The sequence below is a fragment of the Dendrobates tinctorius genome, unplaced genomic scaffold, assembly GCF_039654945.1.
Source record: "Dendrobates tinctorius isolate UK_male_01 unplaced genomic scaffold, ASM3965494v1 ptg000158l, whole genome shotgun sequence".
Classification (NCBI taxonomy): domain Eukaryota; kingdom Metazoa; phylum Chordata; class Amphibia; order Anura; family Dendrobatidae; genus Dendrobates; species Dendrobates tinctorius.
The window spans coordinates 34,538,112-34,559,984 of record NW_027361825.1 but is presented as its reverse complement, the minus strand read 5'-3'; the positions used below and the strand labels follow the sequence as shown (position 1 = coordinate 34,559,984).

General features: G+C 47.2%; 1 protein-coding gene across 2 annotated transcripts in view; it reads right to left on the bottom strand.

The window, feature by feature from the left end:
• COQ8B (coenzyme Q8B) overlaps positions 1–21,873 on the bottom strand; it is a 72,128-nt gene that overhangs the window by 20,648 nt on the left and 29,607 nt on the right. For both annotated transcript variants that reach the window (XM_073549264.1, XM_073549263.1), the window contains exons 10-15: positions 20,152–20,233; positions 19,606–19,699; positions 18,820–18,961; positions 18,050–18,157; positions 17,384–17,449; positions 4,122–4,208 (exon numbers count right to left, since the gene is read on the bottom strand). In XM_073549264.1, coding sequence (XP_073405365.1) covers positions 4,122–4,208; positions 17,384–17,449; positions 18,050–18,157; positions 18,820–18,961; positions 19,606–19,699; positions 20,152–20,233 — 579 coding nt within the window. The remainder of the gene's footprint in view (positions 1–4,121; positions 4,209–17,383; positions 17,450–18,049; positions 18,158–18,819; positions 18,962–19,605; positions 19,700–20,151; positions 20,234–21,873) is intronic.

Sequence of the window (21,873 nt, the reverse complement as noted above, 5' to 3'; positions counted from 1 at the left end):
CTATAGGTAAATTTACAATACCGTATTTTCTATTTTTCCAGCATCCCTGGAATCATTGCTTCTGTAATAAAATGGTGTCCCTTCACCAGGATATGTCTCATCTCATTTAAATTCCAGTAAGTGAAGCTTTCAGCTCGACAGATAATTAGCCGAGCGCAGCACAATAGGTATAAAAGGGATCTAATGAGAACAGTCAGAGAGCGAGACAATATGACAGCTTCTGTCTGGGCTGTCATTACTGTGAAGTGCAGTCACTGTATATTACTGTCAATATCTCAGATCCGAGAAGGTTAAAATTAACCTAACAAGACCTGAATGACAGGTCTGGCCCACCTCTGCCTAAATGAGAAAGCTACAGGCAGGAAAGTGTTAAATGAACGCCCAATAACCCCCAGAAGTTTCCTATATAATGACCTTACACCATGTAGTAAGCATTGCCAGGCATCTTTTTCAGTAACCGATGCCAGCAGACGGGCTCCCGTGGGTAAATACTTTCCCCTGTGGGATGTTGGAGTCGCTACGATGTTTCACTAAAGTGGTGTGAAAACAATTAGTTCTGCTCCACATGAACATCTTCATTACAGAAGAATGACATAAAGGAGACAATCTTAAACAAGATGTACAGGGTCAGCGAGAACGAAGCAGCAAGCTAAAAGGTATACTATTCAACTACAAGCCAAAGCAAGTAAAAAGGTATAATACCCAACCATAAGACCGAAGCAGCAAGTAAAAAGGTAAAATACCCAACCATAAGACCGAAGCAGCAAGTAAAAAGGTATAATACCCAACCACAAGACCAAAAGCAGCAAGTAAAAAGATATAATAACCAACCATAAGACCGAAGGAGCAAGTAAAAGGTAAAATACCCAACTATAAGTCTGAAACAGTAAGTAAAAGGTATAACACCCAACTACGAAATCGAAGCAGCAAGTATAAATGAATAATACCCAACTACAAGACCAAAGCAGCATGTAAAAAGTATAATACAGCACCACATCATTATTTCGGCAAGATGCACGCTTGACGTCGTGCCAGACATGCTAATCAACAGAGGCACTGGGGCAGTTATGTTTGCAGAGCTCTAGTATGGCGGTCATGCACTACCGACTTGGCTGCTGCACCAGAGTCATGCAAAATTTTTTGATCAAATTTGCATATCTTCAATGTATTTAAAATTTTTATTACAAAATAATATAACAAATACAATACACTCGCCCCTTCCATTCCCCAAGGCTCCAGTGCTGCCTGCTGGTCTCAGTTTTACAGCAATCACATGCTGTACAATTCACCTTACCGCTGCAGCCAATCTTAAGTCTCGGCAGTGACGTTGGCTTTTATGGCAAGTAACTTCTGAGATATGAGGTTATAGTTGTCAGGAATGTTGTACAGCAGAAGCCGGTGGCATTACAATAGCAGCACAGGAACGGAGAAGGGATATGTGCCACTTTTTTTTTTTAATTAATTTAACCCCGAAATGGCCTTTATAATGACCAGAGAATCATCAAACAGAGTTATATGTGTACCATCACAGGACCTTCAAACCTATGACTAGCTAAATATGCTCTGTTATATGAAACCAAATCTATTATTATTAATATTTATTTATATAGCACCATTGATTCCATGGTGCTGTACATGAGAAGGGGTTACATACAAATTACAGATATCACTTACAGTAAACAAACTTACAATGACAGACTGATACAGAGGGGAGAGGACCCTGCCCTTTCAGGTTTACATTCTACAGGTATGTCCTGTGGCAGAGCCAGTCAGCCAGGGTTTAATTCCCCTGCAGCGCCCCCCACAGGGGAATGACGCATTATGCAGTTTTCGATCAGTTGTAATGATTGGGTTGTCTATGTAATGCAGATATGTTGGTTCATCCACTGATTGACAAGGGTAATAATCCTCCAAAAGTGTATTTGAAAATAGTTTTGTAACCCACACAATCTCTTTAAAGATTGAGTTTGGCCTCGTGGTCAGATATATGGTCACTAACAGGCTCATAACATGTATTTTTGTTGAAGCTGGCCCTGTGCGGATATGCACTAATACACCCTGTGCTTCCAAAGTTACGTTTCTCATTCCCTTTCTTACCAAACCAAAATTACAAGCTCATATTAGACCCCAATTCCTGCAGCGTCCCAGAGGGTCTCACTGCTGGAAACCCCTGTGATTAGCACCACCAGGGACTCACTGTGTACTCTCTAGTCCACTGACACTTGTAGTCCTACCGAGAAGTGCTGATAGCTTAAGGTAATTAATAAAGAATGGCTTTGAGGATGACATTACTGTTGAGAGGGTATATGGTAAAAAAAAATAAAATAAAGAAGTAAATTCAGACTTATGACAACATGAGAAATAAATCCTACACAGCTCCGGACCCCTTACACCAGGGGTCCCCAACCGCCGGTCCGCGGCCCAGCACCGGGCCGCTGCAGTGCCCTTGCCGGTCCACTGCAGTGCCCTTGCCGGTCCGCGGACACAAGGGGAGCCAGGGGCGGTCAGTGGCGTAGCGGGGGCTGGGGCGGCGCGCAGCAGTTCTTAGACTGCCCTCATGCGTAGCGGCAGCCAGGGAGCGATCCAAGCAGCTCCGCTGCCTGCAAGAGGGAATAGCAGGAGCGGAGCTGCAAGGACCCGTCCAGCTTCCTGCCCGCCCTTCCTGTCTCTGACTGACAGAGAGGAGCGCGGCCGCTGCTGTGTGAGCGAGGAAGCGCGGGCGATGCTGCGGACAGGTGAGAGGAGAGAGGTGGTGTCTGTGTGTATGTATAATGTGTGTGTATGTATGTCTGTCTGTCTATGTGTGTACATGTATGTCGGTGTGTGTGTGTGTTTGTGTAGGTGGAGCCTGGCCCTGGAGGAGATGGGGACATGAGGAGAAGACCGTGATGGGGAGAGAAGGCCATGAGGGGGTAATGGGAGAAGGCCATGATGGGAGTGATGGAGAGACGGCAGTGATGGGGTGAAGGCAATGATGGAGAGACAGCAGTGATGGGGTGAAGGCAATGGAAAGACAGCAGTGATGGGGTGAAGGCAATGATGGGGAGAAGGGAGTGATGGGGTGAAGGCAATGATGGGGAGACAGCAGTGATGGGGTGAAGGCAATGATGGAGAGACAGCAGTGATGGGGTGAAGGCAATGATGAAGAGAAGGGAGTGATGGGGTGAAGGCAATGATGGAGAGAAGGGAGTGATGGGGTGAAGGCAATGATGGAGAGAAGGGAGTGATGGGGCGAAGGCAATGATGGAGAGACAGCAGTGATGGGGTGAAGGCAATGATGGAGAGACAGCAGTGATGGGGTGAAGGCAATGATGGAGAGACAGCAGTGATGGGGTGAAGGCAATGATGGAGAGACAGCAGTGATGGGGTGAAGGCAATGATGGGGAGACAGCAGTGATGGGGTGAAGGCAATGATGGGGAGAAGGGAGTGATGGGGTGAAGGCAGTGATGGAGAGAAGGCAATGATGGAGAGACAGCAGTGATGGGGTGAAGGCAATGATGGAGAGACAGCAGTGATGGGGTGAAGGCAATGATGGAGAGACAGAAGTGATGGGGTGAAGGCAATGATGGAGAGACAGCAGTGATGGGGTGAAGGCAATGATGGGGAGAAGGGAGTGATGGGGTGAAGGCAGTGATGGAGAGAAGGCAATGATGGAGAGACAGCAGTGATGGGGTGAAGGCAATGATGGAGAGACAGCAGTGATGGGGTGAAGGCAATGATGGAGAGACAGCAGTGATGGGGTGAAGGCAATTATGGAGAGACAGCAGTGATGGGGTGAAGGCAATGAAGGGGAGAAGGGAGTGATGGGGTGAAGGCAGTGATGGAGAGACAGCAGTGATGGGGTGAAGGCAATGATGGAGAGACAGCAGTGATGGGGTGAAGGCAATGATGGAGCACTCATTCAAAACCTATGGTGAGTTGAGTCACATTATAAATGTTATTTAATTATAAGTATGCACTGCTACACTACAACCGTGTCCATAGCCCCGCCCCCTTATGACCAAAGCCCCGCCCCTGCCACACCTCCATCCCCGCCCTGCCGGGCCATGGAAGAGTGGTCTTGCTTGAAACCGGTCCCTGGTGCAAAAAAGGTTGGGGACCACTGCCTTACACCACTTACCTTGGTTTCATAGCCAGTCAGAAATTTCAGATCTCTGGACTTTTTCAGGACTTTTTCTCTGTCACCTTCTGTTGCTGCTTTAACAACCTGAACGGTAGAGAAGAGGGGAGTCACCAAAATTTTGGTCACTACAACAGCCTCATAAAGAGGGGTCCCAGTATGGGACTAACTCATCTGTGTGGAGCAGTAGAAGTTGGCAAAATTATTTGTATCTGGACGTTAATGTGTTCAGGAGAACAGGGATGGTTTTGAAGAAAATGAGAAGTGAAGAGGGCACATTAGACAACTGTTCTTGTTGTTTACAACCCGTGTAATACCACCATATAATGTCATGCAGCCCATATACAGTTCGGTCCATATATATTTGGACAGAGACAACATTTTTCTAATTTTGTTTCTAGACATTACCACAATGAATTTTAAAAAAAAAAACAATTCAGATGCAGTTGAAGGTCTGACTTTCAGCTTTCATTTGAGGGTATCCACATTAAAATTGGATGAAGGGTTTAGGGGTTTCAGCTCCTTAACATGTGCCACCCTGTTTTTAAAGGGACCAAAAGTAATTGGACAGATTAAATAATTATAAATCAAATGTTCATTTATAGTACTTGGTTGAAAACCCTTTGTTAGCAATGACTGCCTGAGGTCTTGAACTCATGGACATCACCAGACGCTGTGTCTCCTCCTTTTTGATGCTCTGCCAGGCCTTCACTGCGGTGGTTTTCAGGTGCGGTTTGTTTGTGGGCCTTTCTGTCTGAAGTTTAGTCTTTAACAAGTGAAATGCATGCTCAATTGGGTTGAGATCAGGTGACTGACTTGGCCATTCAAGAATATTCTACTTCTTTGCTTTAATAAACTCCTGGGTTCCTTTGGCTTTATGTTTTGGGTCATTGTCCATCTGTAGTATGAAACGACGACCAATCAGTTTGGCTGCATTTGGCTGGATCTGAGCACAAAGTATGGCTCTGAATACCTCAGAATTAATTCGGCAGCTTCTGTCCTGTGTCACATCATCAATAAACACTAGTGACCTAGTGCCACTGGCAGCCATGCATGCCCAAGCCATCACACTGCCTCCGCCGTGTTTTACAGATGATGTGGTATGCTTTGGATCATGAGCTGTACCACGCCTTCGCCATACTTTTCTCTTTCCATCATTCTGGTAGAGGTTGATCTTGGTTTCATCTGTCCAAAGAATGTTCTTCCAGAACTGTGCTGGCTTTTTTAGATGTTTTGTAGCAAAGTCCAGTCTAGCCTTTTTATTCTTGATGCTTATGAGTGGCTTGCACCATGCAGTGAACCCTCTGTATTTACTTTCATGCAGTCTTCTCTTTATGGTAGATTTAGATATTGATACGCCTACCTCCTGGAGAGTGTTGTTCACCTGGTTGGCTGTTGTGAAGGGGTTTCTCTTCACCATGGAGACTATTCTGCGATCATCCACCACTGTTGTCTTCTGTGGGCACCCAGGTCTTTTTGCATTGATGAGTTCACCAGTGCTTTCTTTCTTTCTCAGGATGTACCAAACTGTAGATTTTGCCACTCCTAATGTGGTAGCAATTTCTCGGATGGGTTTTTTCTGTTTTTGCAGCTTAAGGATGGCTTGTTCCACCTGCATGGAGAGCTTCTTTGACCGCTTGTTTCCTTCACAGCAAAACCTTCCAAATGCCAGCACCACACCTCAAATCAACTCCAGGCCTTTTATCTGCTTAACTGAGAATGATATAACAAAGGGATTGCCCACACCTGTCCTTGGAGTTAACTGTCCAATTACTTTTGGTCCCTTTAAAAATAGGGTGGCACACGTTAAGGAGCTGAAACTCCTAAACCCTTCATCCAATTTTAATGTGGATACCCTCAAATGAAAGCTGAAAGTCTGAACTTCAACTGCATCTGAATTGTTTTGTTTAACCCCTTCATGACCCAGCCTATTTTGACCTTAATGACCTGGCCATTTTTTGCAATTCTGACCAGTGTCCCTTTATGAGGTAATAACTCTGGAACGCTTCAACGCATCCTAGCGATTCTGAGATTGTTTTTTCGTGACATATTGGGCTTCATGTTAGTGGTAAATTTAGGTCGATAATTGTTGCGTTTATTTGTGAAAAAATCAGAAATTTGGCGAAAATTTTGCAATTTTCAAATTTTGAATTTTTATTCTGTTAAACTAGAGAGTTATGTGACACAAAATAGTTACTAAATAACATTTCCCACATGTCTACTTTACATCAGCACAATTTTGGAAGCAAAATATTTTTTTGTTAGGAAGTTATAAGGGTTAAAAGTTGACCAGCGATTTCTCATTTTTACAACAAAATTTACAAAACCATTTTTTTTAGGGACCACCTCACATTTGAAGTCACTTTTCTATATGGCAGAAAATACCCAAAAGTGACACCATTCTAAAAACTGCACCCCTCAAGCTACTCAAAACCACATTCAAGATTATTAACCCTTCAGGTGTTTCACAACAGCTAAGGCAATGTGGAAGGAAAAAATGGACATTTTAATTTTTCCAACACAAATTTCCTTTCAGCATCAATTTTTTCATTTTCACATGGGCAACAGGATAAAATGGATCCTAAAATTTGTTGGGCAATTTCCCCTGAGTACACCAATACCTCATATGTGGTCATAAACCACTGTTTGGGCGTACGGCAGGGCTCAGAAGGGAAGGAGGACCATTTGACTTTTTGAATGGAAAATATGCTGGAATATTTAGCGGTTGCCATGTCGCGTTTGGAGAGTCGCTGTGCGCCTAAGCACTGGAGCTTCCCTACAAGTGACCCCATTTTGGAAACTAGACCCCCCAAAGGAACTTATCTAGATGCATAGTGATCACTTTGAACCCCCAGGTGCTTCTCAAATTGATCTGTAAAAAAAAAAAAAAGTACTTTTTTTTCACAAAAATTATCTTTTAGCCTCAGTTTTTTCATTTTCACATGGGCAACAGGATAAAATGGATCCTAAAATTTGTTGGGCAATTTCTCCTGAGCACACCAATACCTCATATGTGGTCATAAACCACTGTTTGGGTGCAGGGCAGGGCCCGGAAGGGAAGGCGCGCCATTTGACTTTTTGAATGGAAAATTAGCTCCAATCGTTATCGGACACCATGTCGCGTTTGGAGAGCCCCTGTGTGCCTAAACATTGGAGCTCCCCCACAAGTGACACCATTTTGGTAACTAGACCCCTTAAGGAACTTATCTAGATGTGTAGTGAGCACTTTGAACCCCCAAGTGCCTCACAAAAGTTTATAACATAGAGAAGTGAAAATAAAAAATCATTTTTTTTTCCTCAAAAATGATTTTTTAGCACGCTATTTTTTATTTTCACAAGGGTAACAGGAGAAATTGGACCACAAAAGTTGTTGTCCAGATTGTCCTGAGTACGCTGGTACCCCATATGTAGGGGGGGGGCACTGTTTGGGTGCACGGCAGGGCGCAGAAGGGAATGAGCGCCATTTGACTTTTTGAAATGAAAATTGGCTCCAATCGTTAGCGGACACCATGTCGTGTTTGGAGATCCCCTGTGTGCCTAAACTTTGGAGCTCCCCCACAAATGACCCCATTTTGGAAACTAGACCCCCTAAGGAACTTATCTAGATGCATAGTGAGCACTTTGAACGCCCAGGTGATTCACAGAAGTTTATAATGCAGAGCAGTGAAAATAAAAAATCTTTTTTTTTTCCTAAAAAAAAATTTTTTAGTCTGCAATTTTTTATTTTCACAAGGGTACCAGGATAAATTGGACCCCAAAAGTTGTTTTCCAGTTTGTCCTGAGTACGCTGGTACCCCATATGTGGGGGGCGACCACTGTTTGGGCACACGTCGGGGCTCGGAAGGGAAGTAGTGACATTTTGAAATGCTGACTTTGATGGAATAGTCTGCGGGCATCATGTTACATTTGCTGAGCCCCTGTGTGCCTAAACAGTAGAAACCCCCCACAAGGGACCCCATTTTGGAAACAAGACCCCCCAAGGAACTTATCTAGATGTGTGGTGAGCACCTTGAACCCCCAAGTGCTTCACAGAAGATTGTAACGCAGAGCCGTGAAAATAAAAAATCATTTTTTCCCTCAAAAAAAAATGATTTTTAGCCCGCAATTTTTTTTTTCACAAGGGTAACAGGAGAAATTGGACCCCAAAAGTTGTTGTCTAGTTTGTCCTGAGTACGCTGATACCCCATATGTGGGGGATGACCACTGTATGGGCACACGTCAGGGCTCGGAAGGGAAGTAGTGACGTTTTGGTATGCCGACTTTGATGGAATGGTCTGCGGGCATCATGTTACATTTGCAGAGCCCTTGATGTTCCTAAACTGTGGAAACCCCCCACAAGTGACCCCATTTTGGAAACTAGACCCCATAAGGAACTTGCCTAGATGTGTGGTGAGCACCTTGAACCCCGAAGTGCTTCACAGAAGATTTCATGGCTCTGCGTTACAAATAAAAAATCTTTTTTTTTTCCTCAAAAAAGAGGGATTTTGGGTTCTTACCGTAAAATCTCTTTCTTGGAGCCTTCATTGGGGGACACAGATGACCATGGGTGTATGCTGCTGCTGCTAGGAGGCTGACACTATGCAAAACAAGAAACTTAGCTCCTCCCCGGCAGTATACACCCACCGACAGGCACCAAGCACCTCAGTTGGTGAAAAAAGCAGTAGGAGAAGCAACCAAAACCATAAACATATGTACCAACTCAACAAGGGACTCTCAGACCCAACACGGTACTAATTAAACAGGGCGGGTGCTGTGTCCCCCAATGAAGGCTCCAAGAAAGATTTTACGGTAAGAACCCAAAATCCCTCTTTCTTTATCGCCTTATTGGGGGACACAGATGACCATGGGACGTTCCAAAGCAGTCCCGAGGGTGGGAACAGCAATAAAGGAACGAAATAAGGAAGGGCTTAGGTCAGTCGATGCGCCACCGCCGCCTGCAGCACCTTCCTACCAAGAGCTGCATCAGACGAGGCCTGGGTATGAACCCTGTAGAACCTCGCGAAGGTGTGCAAAGATGACCAGGTCGCGGCTCTGCAAAGTTGTAAGGCCGAAGCCTGGTGTCGCACAGCCCAAGAAGCCCCTACAGCCCGGGTGGAGTGGGCTTTCACTCCCGGAGGAGGCCGTTTCTCCTGAAGACGATAGGCTTCCAGGATGGTAGACCGAATCCAACGAGCAATTGTGGACTTGGAGGCCGGAAGACCTTTCCGGCGACCCTCAGAAATGACCAACAAGGAATCAGATTGGCGAAAGGAAGCGGTCCTGGCAAGGTAAACACGCAAGGCTCTCACTACATCCAGTTTGTGGAGCGACTTTTCCAGAGGATGAGCAGGCGCAGGACAAAATGATGGAAGGACGATATCTTCGTTAATGTGAAAGGGGGATACCACTTTCAGAAGGAAAGAAGGAACTGGCCTGAGAACAACTTTATCTTGGTGGAGGATAAGGTAAGGAGAACGACAGGATAAGGCCGCCAGCTCAGAAACTCTCCTGATGGAAGTAATGGCGATCAGAAAAGCCACCTTCCATGAAAGAAAAGACAGAGGGATGTCCTGAATCGGCTCGAACGGCGCCTTCTGGAGAGCGCCAAGAACAAGATTGAGATCCCATGGATCTATCGGAGAACGATGAGGAGGAGCCACATGGGCGACTCCTTGGAGAATGGTCTTCACTTGCGGTAAGGAAGCCAGATCCGTCTGGAAGAGGATTGCTAGGGCAGATACCTGGCCTTTGAGAGTACTGAGGGATAGGCCCGCATCCAAGCCGGATTGGAGGAAACCAAGAATGGAAGGAATTGAGAACAATAGTGGAAAAACATCGTTTTCGTCACACCAGCGAAAAAAGGCCTTCCAGTACCTATGGTAAATGCGGGAAGAAGCAGGCTTCCGAGCCTTAATCAAGGTCTGAATGACCCGGTTGGAAAACCCTGATTCCTTCAGAATCGCGGCCTCAACGGCCATGCCGTTAAACTGAGAGATTGAGAACTCTGGTGGTAAAGGGGGCCTTGCGAGAGAAGATCTGGACGGTCTGGAAGCCTCCAGGGGACGTCCGTGAGCATGTTCACCAGCTCCGCGTACCAAGGTCGTCTCGGCCAGTCTGGAGCCACTAAGATGACCGGGATGCCCTCTGACTTTATCTTTTTGACCACTCTTGGGATTAGGGCAAGCGGAGGGAACAGGTAAGGTAGGTGGAACTGGGACCACGGGATTACTAGGGCGTCGTAACCGACGGCTAATGGATCCCTGGACCTGGCTACAAAGCGAGGAACCTTGTTGTTCATCCGAGAGGCCATGAGATCGACGTCCGGGGTGCCCCAGCGCTGGCATATCTGACTGAAGACTGTGGGATGAAGGGACCATTCGCCTGACGCTAGCCCTTGGCGACTCAAGAAGTCGGCTGCCCAGTTTTCCACCCCTGGAATGTGAACGGCGGAAATCGCCGGCACGTGACGCTCTGCCCAACGAATTATCCTTGCCACTTCCGACATCACCTGCCTGCTGCGAGTACCGCCCTGGTGGTTTATGTACGCCACGGCCGTGGCGTTGTCTGACTGAATGCGGACCGGCTTGCCTACTAGAAGATGCTGCCAACGAAGGAGCGCGAGGAAGATTGCCCTGATCTCCAGAAGGTTGATGGGCAGAAGGGTCTCCTGGGCGTTCCAACGCCCTTGGGCCCTTCTCTGACAGTAGACCGCCGCCCATCCTAGGAGACTGGCATCGGTGGTGATGACCTGCCACCGAGGCGGGAGAAAGGATCTTCCGCGGAGAAATGACGTCGACAACGTCCACCAAGTTAGCGATTGTTTGACTCTGAGCAGAAGAAGAATGGGGTGATCCAGAGAAAACGAGGTCTTGTCCCAGACTGACAGGAGGAACAGCTGGAGAGGGCGAGAGTGGAATTGTGCAAATGGCACTGCTTCCATAGAGGCCACCATCCTCCCCAGGACTCTCATGCAGGACCGAAGGGACATGACCCTCGAGCGCCGAAGGGACTGTATCCCCTTGCGAAGGGTTGAAAACTTGTCCCTCGGTAAGAACACTCGGGCCAGATTCGTATCGAACTCCATGCCCAAAAAGGTCAGTCGCTGGGTAGGGCACAGAGTGGACTTGTCCTTGTTGACTATCCATCCCAGGCGTCTGAGGGCATCCAAGGTTATGTGAAGGCTGTGAAGACAGTCTTGTCGGGACAAGCCCTTGATCAGAAGATCGTCCAGGTAAGGGATGATAAGGATCCCTCTGGAGCGAAGGATGGCCATGACTGTTGCCATCACCTTCGTGAAGACACGAGGGGCGGAGGCTAGGCCGAAGGGAAGGGCCGCGAACTGATAATGGTTGTTCTGAATCGCAAAGCGGAGGTATCTCTGATGCTGGCGAGAAATGGGGATGTGGAGGTAGGCATCCTGTATATCCACCGAGCAGAGAAACTCTCCAGGCTCCATTGAGGCTATTACCGAACGCAGAGACTCCATCTTGAAATGGCGGATCTTCACGTGGCGATTGAGCCGTTTGAGGTCCAAAATTGGGTGAAGTGAGCCGTCCTTTTTTGGGACTACAAAGAGATTCGAGTAGAACCCTAAAAACCGCTCGTTTGTAGGAACGGGAACGATGACCCCGGCGGAAAGGAGAGAGGAGACGGCCTGAAGGAACCCTGGAACTTGTGATCGCTGTTTTGGGGATCGGGACAGACAGAAACGACTGTTTGGGAGGGAAGAAAACTCGATTTTGTATCCGGACGTGATGATTTCCCTGACCCAAGCGTCGTCGACAACGGATAGCCACGCGTCCTTGAAAAAGGAAAGTCTGCCTCCCACCCTGGAAAGCTTTCCAGGTGGGGGTGACCCGTCACTTAGATGAAAACCTTCCGGATCGAGCGCCTGAGGGCCTGGAAGGCTGACCCCTGGATCTCCAGCGAGGGGCTGGCTTATACGATGGCTTTCTCCGGTCATTGGAAGCAGTGTTACGGTCCTGCTGGGATGAACCGTCTGTGGGAGAGAAGGGGCTAAAGGACCTAAAAGGCCGAGAAGCCCTCTTGTTAAAGAACCTCTTAGGACGGGACTGAGGAAGGGAAGTGCTCTTTCCACCCGTGGCATCCGAGATTAACTGATCCAGCTTGGCGCCAAAGAGCCTAGTGCCGTGAAATGCCAGGTTGGTGAGTGACTTCTTTGAGGTAGTATCCGCATTCCAAGACTTCAACCAAAGAATGCGGCGTATTGCCACAATGTTGCTGTTAGCTCTAGCAACGCACCCTGCCGCGTCCAAGGAGGCGGCCAGAAGGTACTTGCCTGCGTGATTAATTTGGTCTGCTAAATCTGCCAGCTCGTCATGAGGAGCTGCCGCTGAAACGCCCCTGCGCAGAATTTTTGCCCAAGCCGAAATGGCTTTCGCCACCCAAGCGGAAGCGAAGATAGGGCATAGGGATGCACCGGAAGCCTCAAAGATAGACTTAGCCAACGACTCTATATGCCTGTCTGATGGGTCCTTGAGAGAAGCTACGTCCGGAAGGGAAAGGACCGTCTTAGAGGAAATACGAGAAACTGGTGGATCTACCTCGGGAGCTTTGGTCCATTTCGTGACTAGCTCCGCATCAAAGGGATAAAGTACATCTAAGTACTTGCGGCCTGAGAAACATTTCTCAGGATGTTGCCAGTGGTTGGCTAAGGAAGTGTCGAAATCCTTATTAGGGAAGGTTCGAGATGGAGGCCTTGCCTTCTTAAGGGAAACAGAGCATTCCTGAGGGGGGGCCTTATCCTCCTTAATCTTGAGTGTTTGGTATATAGCCAATATGAGACTATCTACCATCTCCCGACTTCTAGCTATGTCGTCCGCCTCTGAGTCTGATCCAGATAGTGAATCTTCGTCTGACCCCGGATCGTCTGCCGATAAGGGGGACGAGGAGCGTAGCCTGAGAGAAGCAGAGGGACCCTGCGAACCGGAGGAAGAGCCAGACAGGACCCGCTTCCTAGAGCCCCGACTTGGTCTGTCCGTCTGAGGGCCACGGTCCGGTGCTGGCGACTCACCATGCGAGGCGGTCGGTGCACCGGTGACAGCAGATAACTGAGGTAACCGCTCCAAGACCTGGACCAGCGATTGAGACACCTTTGTCAGCTCAGAAACTGACTGAGACATCGCCACGGCCCACTCCGGGGGTGGGGTGGTCTCCGCCCGGGGTTCGGAGTGCTCCTGAGGGGACGACATGTTTGAAGGGCTGCAGGAGAGGCAGAGGGGAGACGACTGACCCGAAGCCCACTTCTTTTTACAGCGCGCGCAGGCGTAGTGAGTAGCGGTGGGTCTGGAGCAGAAGGCCCTTGCGGGGTTGTGCATAAGTCTCAGTGGCAGGAAAAACACAGCCTGAGGAAACTGCGGGGGGGGGTGGGGAGCTAAGTTAGGTGCCAGGGATAGTCAGCGTCTAGCCTACCGAGGATCAGAAGCGATGTGTCCCCCAGGCGACGTCCGGAGAGAAGGAGGAAGAAGATCGGCAATCCAGGAAGAAACGCTGGCGGTGGGCGGGGCTAAGCCACCGCACGGCGTGATTGGCTGAGACCCCAGAGGGGAGGGGGACGGCCAAAGACAGTGACAGGGCTGAAGTGAAAGCAGCCCTGAGATAGGCTGAAAAAGCGCGCGGGGAAAGCGCGCGCAGGGAGAGGGAGGAACTTTTGAAAATGAAAGTGAAAGTGCTCCCTCACTTTCACTAGCGACGGCGCGCCCGGGCTTGAAAGCGCTGCCTCCCTGTAGCTGATGAGGACGGGGAGCGCTGATGGAGGGAGCGCTGACGGAGGAAGCGCGCCCCCCCCCCCGCACCCCCCCGCGACAAGAGGGACGCGCGCCTGTCAGAGCGCTGGTTGAAGGCGCGGGAAATTCAAAAGGAGGAGAGGTACTCTGTTGTCCTAGACTGGCATGTGAGCGCAGGGCTGCAGGGAACATTCAGAAAAACATACCTGATGTCCCTGAAGAGGCTGACCACAGGGGCCCACGATAGAACGCAGGTCGCTGGGAGAGGTGATCCTCAGTACCCGCACCGCCGTATGGTGCAGAAGACTGCTCCAATGCCCGTGTCAGGGAAACGTCACCGCTGGCGACCGCCGTCTTCCTCTCAGCCCTGTCCTGGGAGAGGGGTGAGGAGGGGAATCTGCTAGGACCGTCCATCCATGGCCCCTAGTACCCGAGGGTGATAGGGGAAGGTCCTGCCTGCGGGCCTGAGAGTTGCGATGTGGGCGATACCACATTGCTCGCTCAGCCGCATTAATAGGAAAAGCAGGATGAACTCACATCCCGTTTCCTGAGCTTTATCTGAAAAAGAAAGGGGAAATCATTAAAAAACACAACAAAAACCTGAAAAGAAAAGGATTAAATGCGGATCTGGGGAGATCCCGGTCCGCCTCCTACAGACACTAAGCACAAACTGAGGTGCTTGGTGCCTGTCGGTGGGTGTATACTGCTGGGGAGGAGCTAAGTTTCTTGTTTTGCATAGTGTCAGCCTCCTAGCAGCAGCAGCATACACCCATGGTCATCTGTGTCCCCCAATAAGGCGATAAAGAAATGAATTTTTAGCTCGCAATTTTTTATTTTCACAAGGGTCACAGGAGAAATTGGACCCCAAAAGTTGTTGTCCAGTTTGTCCTGAGTACGCTGGTACCCCCATATGTGGGGGGAAACCACTGTTTGGGCACACGTTGGGTGTCAGCAGGGAAGTAGTGACATTTTGAAATGCTGACTTTGATGGAATGGTCTGCGGGCGTCATGTTACATTTGCTGAGCCCCTGTGTGCCTAAACAGTAGAAACCACCCACAAGGGACCCCATTTTGGAAACTAGACCCCCCAGGGAACTTATCTAGATGTATCGCGAGCACCTTGAACCCCCAAGTGCTTCACAGAAGTTTATAACGCAGAGCCGTGAAAATAAAAAATCATTTTTTTCCCCCTCAAAAAAAATGATTTTTAGCCCGCAATTTTTTTTTTCACAAGGGTAACAGGATAAATTGGACCCCAAAAGTTGTTGTCCAGTTTGTCCTGAGTACGCTGATACACCATATGTGTGGGGGAACCATTGTTTGGGCACACGTCAGGGCTCGAAATGGAAGTAGTGACGTTTTGAAATGCAGACTTTGATGGAATAGTAAGCAGTCGTCATTACGTTTGCAGAGCCCCTGATGTGCCTAAACAGTGGAAACCCCCCACAAGTGACCCCATTTTGGAAACTAGACCTTCCAAGGAACTTATGTAGATGTATGGTGAGCACTTTCAACCCCCAAGTGCTTCACAGAAGTTTATAATGCAGAGACATGAAAATGAAAAAAACATTTTTTTTCCACAAAAATAATTTTCTAGCCCCCAATTTTTTATTTTCCCAAGGGTAACAGGAGAAATTAGACCCCAAAAGTTGTTGTGCAATTTTTCCTGAGTACGCTGATACCCCATATGTGGGGGTAAACCACTGTTTGGGCACACGTCGGGGCTTGGAAGGGAGTGAGTACCATTTGACTTTTTGAACGCAAAATTGGCTGGAATCAAAGGTTGCACCATGTCGCGTTTGGAGACCCCCTGATGTGGCTAAACAGTGGAAACCCCTCAATTCTAACTCCAACCCTAACCCCAACACACCCCTAACCCCAACACATCCCTAACCCTAACCCCAACCCCAACACACCCCTAACCCCAACACTAACCATAACACTAACCACAAACATAACCCTAATTCTAACCCTAACCCTCTTTTCAACCCTATCCCTCTTTCCAACCCTAACCCTCTTTCCAACCCTAACCCTCTTTCCAACCCTAACCCTCTTTCCAACCCTAACCCTCTTTCCAACCCTAACCCTCTTTCCAACCCTAACCCTCTTTCCAACCCTAACCCTCTTTCCAACCCTAACCCTCTTTCCAACCCTAACCCTCTTTCCAACCCTAACCCTCTTTCCAACCCTAACCCTCTTTCCAACCCTAACCCTCTTTCCAACCCTAACCCTCTTTCCAACCCTAACCCTCTTTCCAACCCTAACCCTCTTTCCAACCCTAACCCTCTTTCCAACCCTAACCCTAACCCTGATGGAAAAAAAAAATAAAAATATTTTCTTTATTTTATTAGTTCTGCCTACCTATGGGGGTGATAATCGGGGCGTTCATTTACTTTTTATTTCATTTTGATCACTCTGAGAGCGATCAAAATGAAATAATGGAATCTGCAGCCGGCAGATTCGGGCGGGCGCACTGCGCATGCGCCCGCCATTTTCTAAGATGGCGGCGCCCATGAACCGGACCCGCCGGACACCGGGAGCGACAGGGGAACTTGGAAGGTGCCGGGGGCGGTGAGAGTGGGTGAGGGGGGGGATCGGAAGCTGGCGGGGAGCGAAGGGAATGGGAGGGGGGGTCAGATGATGACAGCGGCGGCAGATCGCCGCTGTCATTCAGTGGCGGGGGGGCGATCGCCGGTGGGGGGGGTCAAATCGGTGTCTCCAGCCATGTCCGATGCTACTGCAGCATCGGCCATGGCTGGATTGTAATATTTCATCAATTTTCATTGATGAAATATTACTATCGCTCTGATTGGCTGTTTCACTTTTAACAGCCAATCAGAGCGATCGTAGCCACGTGGGGGCGAAGCCACGCCCCCTGTGGTGAATTACAAAGCCCCCTGTACCTGCGGGTCAGGTGACCTTTCATTGACCCCGGTCACCCGACCCGCAGGGGGGCTTTGAATTCATGACACAGGGTATGCGTCATAGGTCGGATTGGCACCGACTTTCATGACGCATACGCTGTGTCACAGGTCGGGAAGGGGTTAAAATTAATTGTGGTAATGTCTAGAACCAAAATTAGAAAAATGTCGTCTCTGTCCTAATATACATGGACTTAACTGTAATACAACCAAAAGGTTCCAAAATAATAAGAATCCTGGTAACACACCCTTAAAGGATCTTTCCCAAATTAGACATATATGAATACTGATCAATGCGGTTCCGACAGGTGCAGCCACCTCTACATTCACAATGGTGGTGCTACCAAAATAGGGGTTTCAATTCTTGGGAGAGGGGACCAGCAAGGACCATATATTTATGGCATATACTGTGGCTATTATCTAAATGCCCATCATGTTAAAATCTCTTCAAATAACCCATGAAATACGACTCAATTTCCAAAAACAAATGTGTGGCTATAGATGGCTCCTGAGGTTCCCTGATTCAGAGCCACCTCCTAAAAAACAGGGGTTCCGAGCAATGCCCAGATTGCCACCTCTTTATTTACATGAAATATGTGCTGCAAATTCAACTCACCTCAATATATTCATCGGTGAACGTCTCATCAAACCATCGACTGGCTCCAAAGTCCAACAGGTTCACCTACGAAATAAGCAGAAACTATTATTTCCATGTGGATGGCTTCTCAAATGCAGGTAAAAAAAAAATACCCGTTTTGTGTCAACAGCTCCTATGTAAAGCAATAAGCCACAATGATAACGGACAACAAACGTTTCTAGTGGAGTCCGATGCTGAAGTCTTTTTGCAATTTATAGGTCTTATTTTTTTTTACAATTAGATCCGTTTTTCTTAGTGATTTTCAAAGTTGCAGAAAGTAAGTTTGCCAAATATTTACAGCCTATTGCCTAATTTTTGCGCAAATGGAAATGATTTACTGTACACTTGGAATTTTTGTGCAAATTTAGAGACATTTTAAAAAGGAATTTGTAACTTTTTTATTAAAAGGCAAAAGCACAAAACAAAAATAAACAGCTTTTGTCAAATACCACGTGATTAATAAAAGAAAGAAAAAAAAATGCAAGTGATGAAATCAAGAATATTTTTTTTTTTCATTTTTGAATTCATTGGAAGAATGAAAAAAAAAAAAATGGCTGCAAAGGCGGACATAGCTTTTAAATGTCACATAAAATAAAAAAAAACTCATGTCCATCATACAGATTTTTGACCAGCGGACTTTCTTACCTTGTCTTTATCAGAGTCATAGAAAAAGTTGGACCAGTTGGGATCAGTTTGCATGAAGCGGAATTGAAAAACCTCTTGTAAGCAGAGCCGCAGGATACTGTAGGATATCTGAAAAGCAAAGAACGCCCTCCGACTAGACGAGACTTTCTTACGCAAGTGGAGCATATAATTTCATTGGAAAAAAGTATATATACTAAGAGAAATAAACTCGATGTATTTCATAAGATATGGCAGCCATGGGTAGAATGGAGTTAGATTCGTGGGGAGGAGGTATTATGATATAGATGATGTTCATAATAAACAAGTATATATGGAGGTGGGAAAGAGTATCGGAATAGAAATGAGGAAGACACTGAAGGGGTCTCGGAGGGGGGAAGGGGGAGTTTTGCTAATAAAAATTTATGATTATATGTGAACTGCTTGATGTCATATGATATACTTGTTATCATTTAATAAAAATTTATCTGATTAAAAAAAAAGAAAAGCAAAGAACGCTGTAAGAGCGGAGCGTCATCCACGATGAGCTAATACATAATATGGGCAAGCAAAAAAAAAAAAAATCCAGTCTTTTTTATGCCAAGACTGGGGCCAGACTTTCTATTGGTGCAACCCGTGCAGCCGAAACAAAATTAAATTTTTTGTTAAATTTTACACTAATAGGTTTGTGGTTGAGAAGGGGATGAAAGAAATGTGCAGACAGATGAATCTCACTCTCCTCCGATTACTCCAGTAACAAGTACTATCAGGATCTTACAATGTAGCCATCTGACCTGGTTGCGGGTTTCCTGGTCCATCTCTGCACAATGGTCGAGAGGAACTCCAGATACCAGATCCATAGTTAGCACTCTCTTCGTAGTCAGATCGTCAATCACTAGTGGGACTCTGAAGAAAGGATCATTGCTCAGGAGATTCCTGGAAGTCACAGAGAAAACATTTAGTCGAAGATTGAGAACCGTTATCTGCTCCGCTTCTTCTCTAGTGTCCTACTAGTACTCTGCAGTAGAGTTTAGTGACTTTGGTCGGATCGGGTTTCGTGAAACCCGAATGAAACTGGTCTGACTAGGGCAAAAAAAAGTCGGAGTTTCGTCTGAAAACCGACCCCAATGCAAGTCACTGGGGAATAAAAGTCGGCATTGAGTGGATGAATGTCATCCGCTCAATGCCGACTTTTATTTCCCATTGACTTGCATTGGGGTTGGGTTTCGGATGAAACTCCGACTTTTTTTTGCCCTAGTCAGACCATTTTCATCCGACCCAAATTTTGTTTCATTCGGGATTCACGAAACCCGATCCGACCAAAGTCACTCAACTCTACTTTGCAGTTTTCACAATAACTGGCCATGGACTTCCTGTGTTGGTCTTACTGGGATCAGCACTTTGGATGGTGATCACAACCTTTAGTGGTGGGAAGTAAAGAGACTAGCTCTCAAGACTTCACCATTAAGGGATCGGCAGTTGTGCAATATGTTTTTATTACATTTTCTGCTGGAAGTTTTTTTTTCCTGGATCATTTCTTTAGGCATTAGCTTAGAAACAAACAATGATCGCCATACTACCTGAAAGTCTTGGCACATTTGGCCTCACGCACGTAGTCACATTCCCAGGCCAGTTCTTTCTGTAGGACTTGTACGCTATTTTCAGGAAACAAACCTGCAAAAACACATTGGAATAAAGGGGCCGTCTGGTGTAAATGGACCAGTCTGCAGTCACTATGTGAGATACAGTCGCATTGACCCAACCCTACTTCCTGTAGCGCCATAAAGACCTGCCTCCACTTCCTGTAGCGCTACAAAAACCCGCCCCCACTTCCTGTAGTGCTACAAAGACCCCGCCCCAACGTCCAGTAATCTATCTCTGTGTCTTTACTGCTAGAAACCGATTACATTTCACAACAAGCAGCAGACAGCAGGTTACACAGAAGAGAGACACCAGCACTTTAGTTATTTTTGGGCCCCAAAAACATTATTTTGGAAAAATAAAGAAGTTTACAATTTTACCAGTCATTGTGCTGTCCATCACATGAGAACAAGCTCATGGAAATGTCAGCGACCAATTAAATATTTCTAAACAGTAGAACTAAATGATTGTGGTCGGCTCCTTACCGTCTGGTATAGCTACGCTCATTTTCAAAATTGACAGCAGGTTTTCCACATCACTCTTAATACTTTGAGCGATTCCAGGATACTGAGAGAAGAACGAAATGTTTAACAATCCACACACAGTACACCACATAGGAGATCTCTGCACCAAGCTCAGGCGATAATACACGCACATGATCAACAGCGGTGACGTCAGAATTACCCAATGGGGTAAAAGTTACAAAAAAAACAACATGTAAATATGCAATGAGTTCAACACTACTCCAGGGCCACCGCTCAAGTTGTCCTTTCCCACAGCTACCATGTGCCATCTCAATCTCAATCTTGGTCACCTGATCACTAAAGCAAGTGATTAGCTGCAGCGGTCAGGTGACTACAACTGCGCGTCATCAGTGGCACATCGTCTGATGAGATGTTGGGGTAATCAGGTGACTGACGAAAGTGACCACTAGAGCGTTGATTTTTACCATCTCATTATTATGGGTGAAATCTGCAGCAAAAACGCTGAATCGACAGGCAGCAGATTGATATCTGCACCAAATAAGCCACGTGTGCATAAGACTTCAGGATTCTCCTTGCTGGCGTCAGGAAAGCCTTCAGGTTTTGTGACAAATCTGCACAGAAAAAAATGCGACAAAACGCAACAACAAATCCACAAAGTGTGCACAGGCTCTTAATTTTTTTTTTATTTTTTTTTAGTATGGCAATTACTAGGGAAAAAGTGCAATATGCATATACTGACTCTTTGAATCTCATTTTGCAGTACCACTGTGGTCAACCAATCACTGGTGAGTTTACAGCGATGGACAATACTTATTAATTTCTGGTCCGGCCAGGGACTGCTGGAGCGTGGCGGCATCATAGTATAAATAACAGGATTTTTGGGTTGCTTACCGTAAAATCTGTTTCTCGGAGCCTTCATTGGGGGACACAGACCATGGGTGTATGCTGCTGCCACTAGGAGGCTGACACTATGCACAAAAAAAGGTTAGCTCCTCCTCTGCAGTTTACATCCCACCGACCGGCAGGGAATTCCTCAGTTAGTGAGAAAGCAGTAGGAGAAGCAACAGAATAGATTGAAAACAGAACAAACAACTCAACTGTAACCAATCAACCAAAGAAAGAACAGGAGCTGAAGAACATGGGAGGGTGCCGTGTCCCCCAATGAAGGCTCTGAGAAACAGATTTTACGGTAAGCAACCCAAAAATCCTGTTTTCTCGTTCGGCTTATTGGGGGACACAGAGACCATGGGATGTCCCAAAGCAGTCCCTGGGGTGGTAAACAAACTTCCATCAGGCCAGCGGACTCACCACCGCAGTCTGCAAAATCCTTCTACCTAGGCTGGCGTCCGCCGAAGCGTAGGTGTGGACTTTGTGGAATTTCACAAACGTGTGAACCGATGACCAGGTTGCAGCTTTGCAAAGCTGCAGCGTGGAAGCTCTGTGGCGTACCGCCCAGGAAGCACCCACTGCCCGGGTAGAGTGCGCTCTGATCCCCGGAGGAGCTACTCTATGCTTAACCCGGTATGCCTTCAAAATTGTCGATCTGATCCAGCGAGCAATAGTAGCCTTGGAGGCCGGGTGACCTTTCCGCGCCCCATCCGGAATGACGAAAAGAGAGTCTGTCTTTCGCAGGGAAGCCGTCCTAGACAGATAGACTCTCAGCGCCCTGACCAGGTCCAGCTTGTTTAAGGACCGCTCCCGAGGATGAGATGGACTCGGACA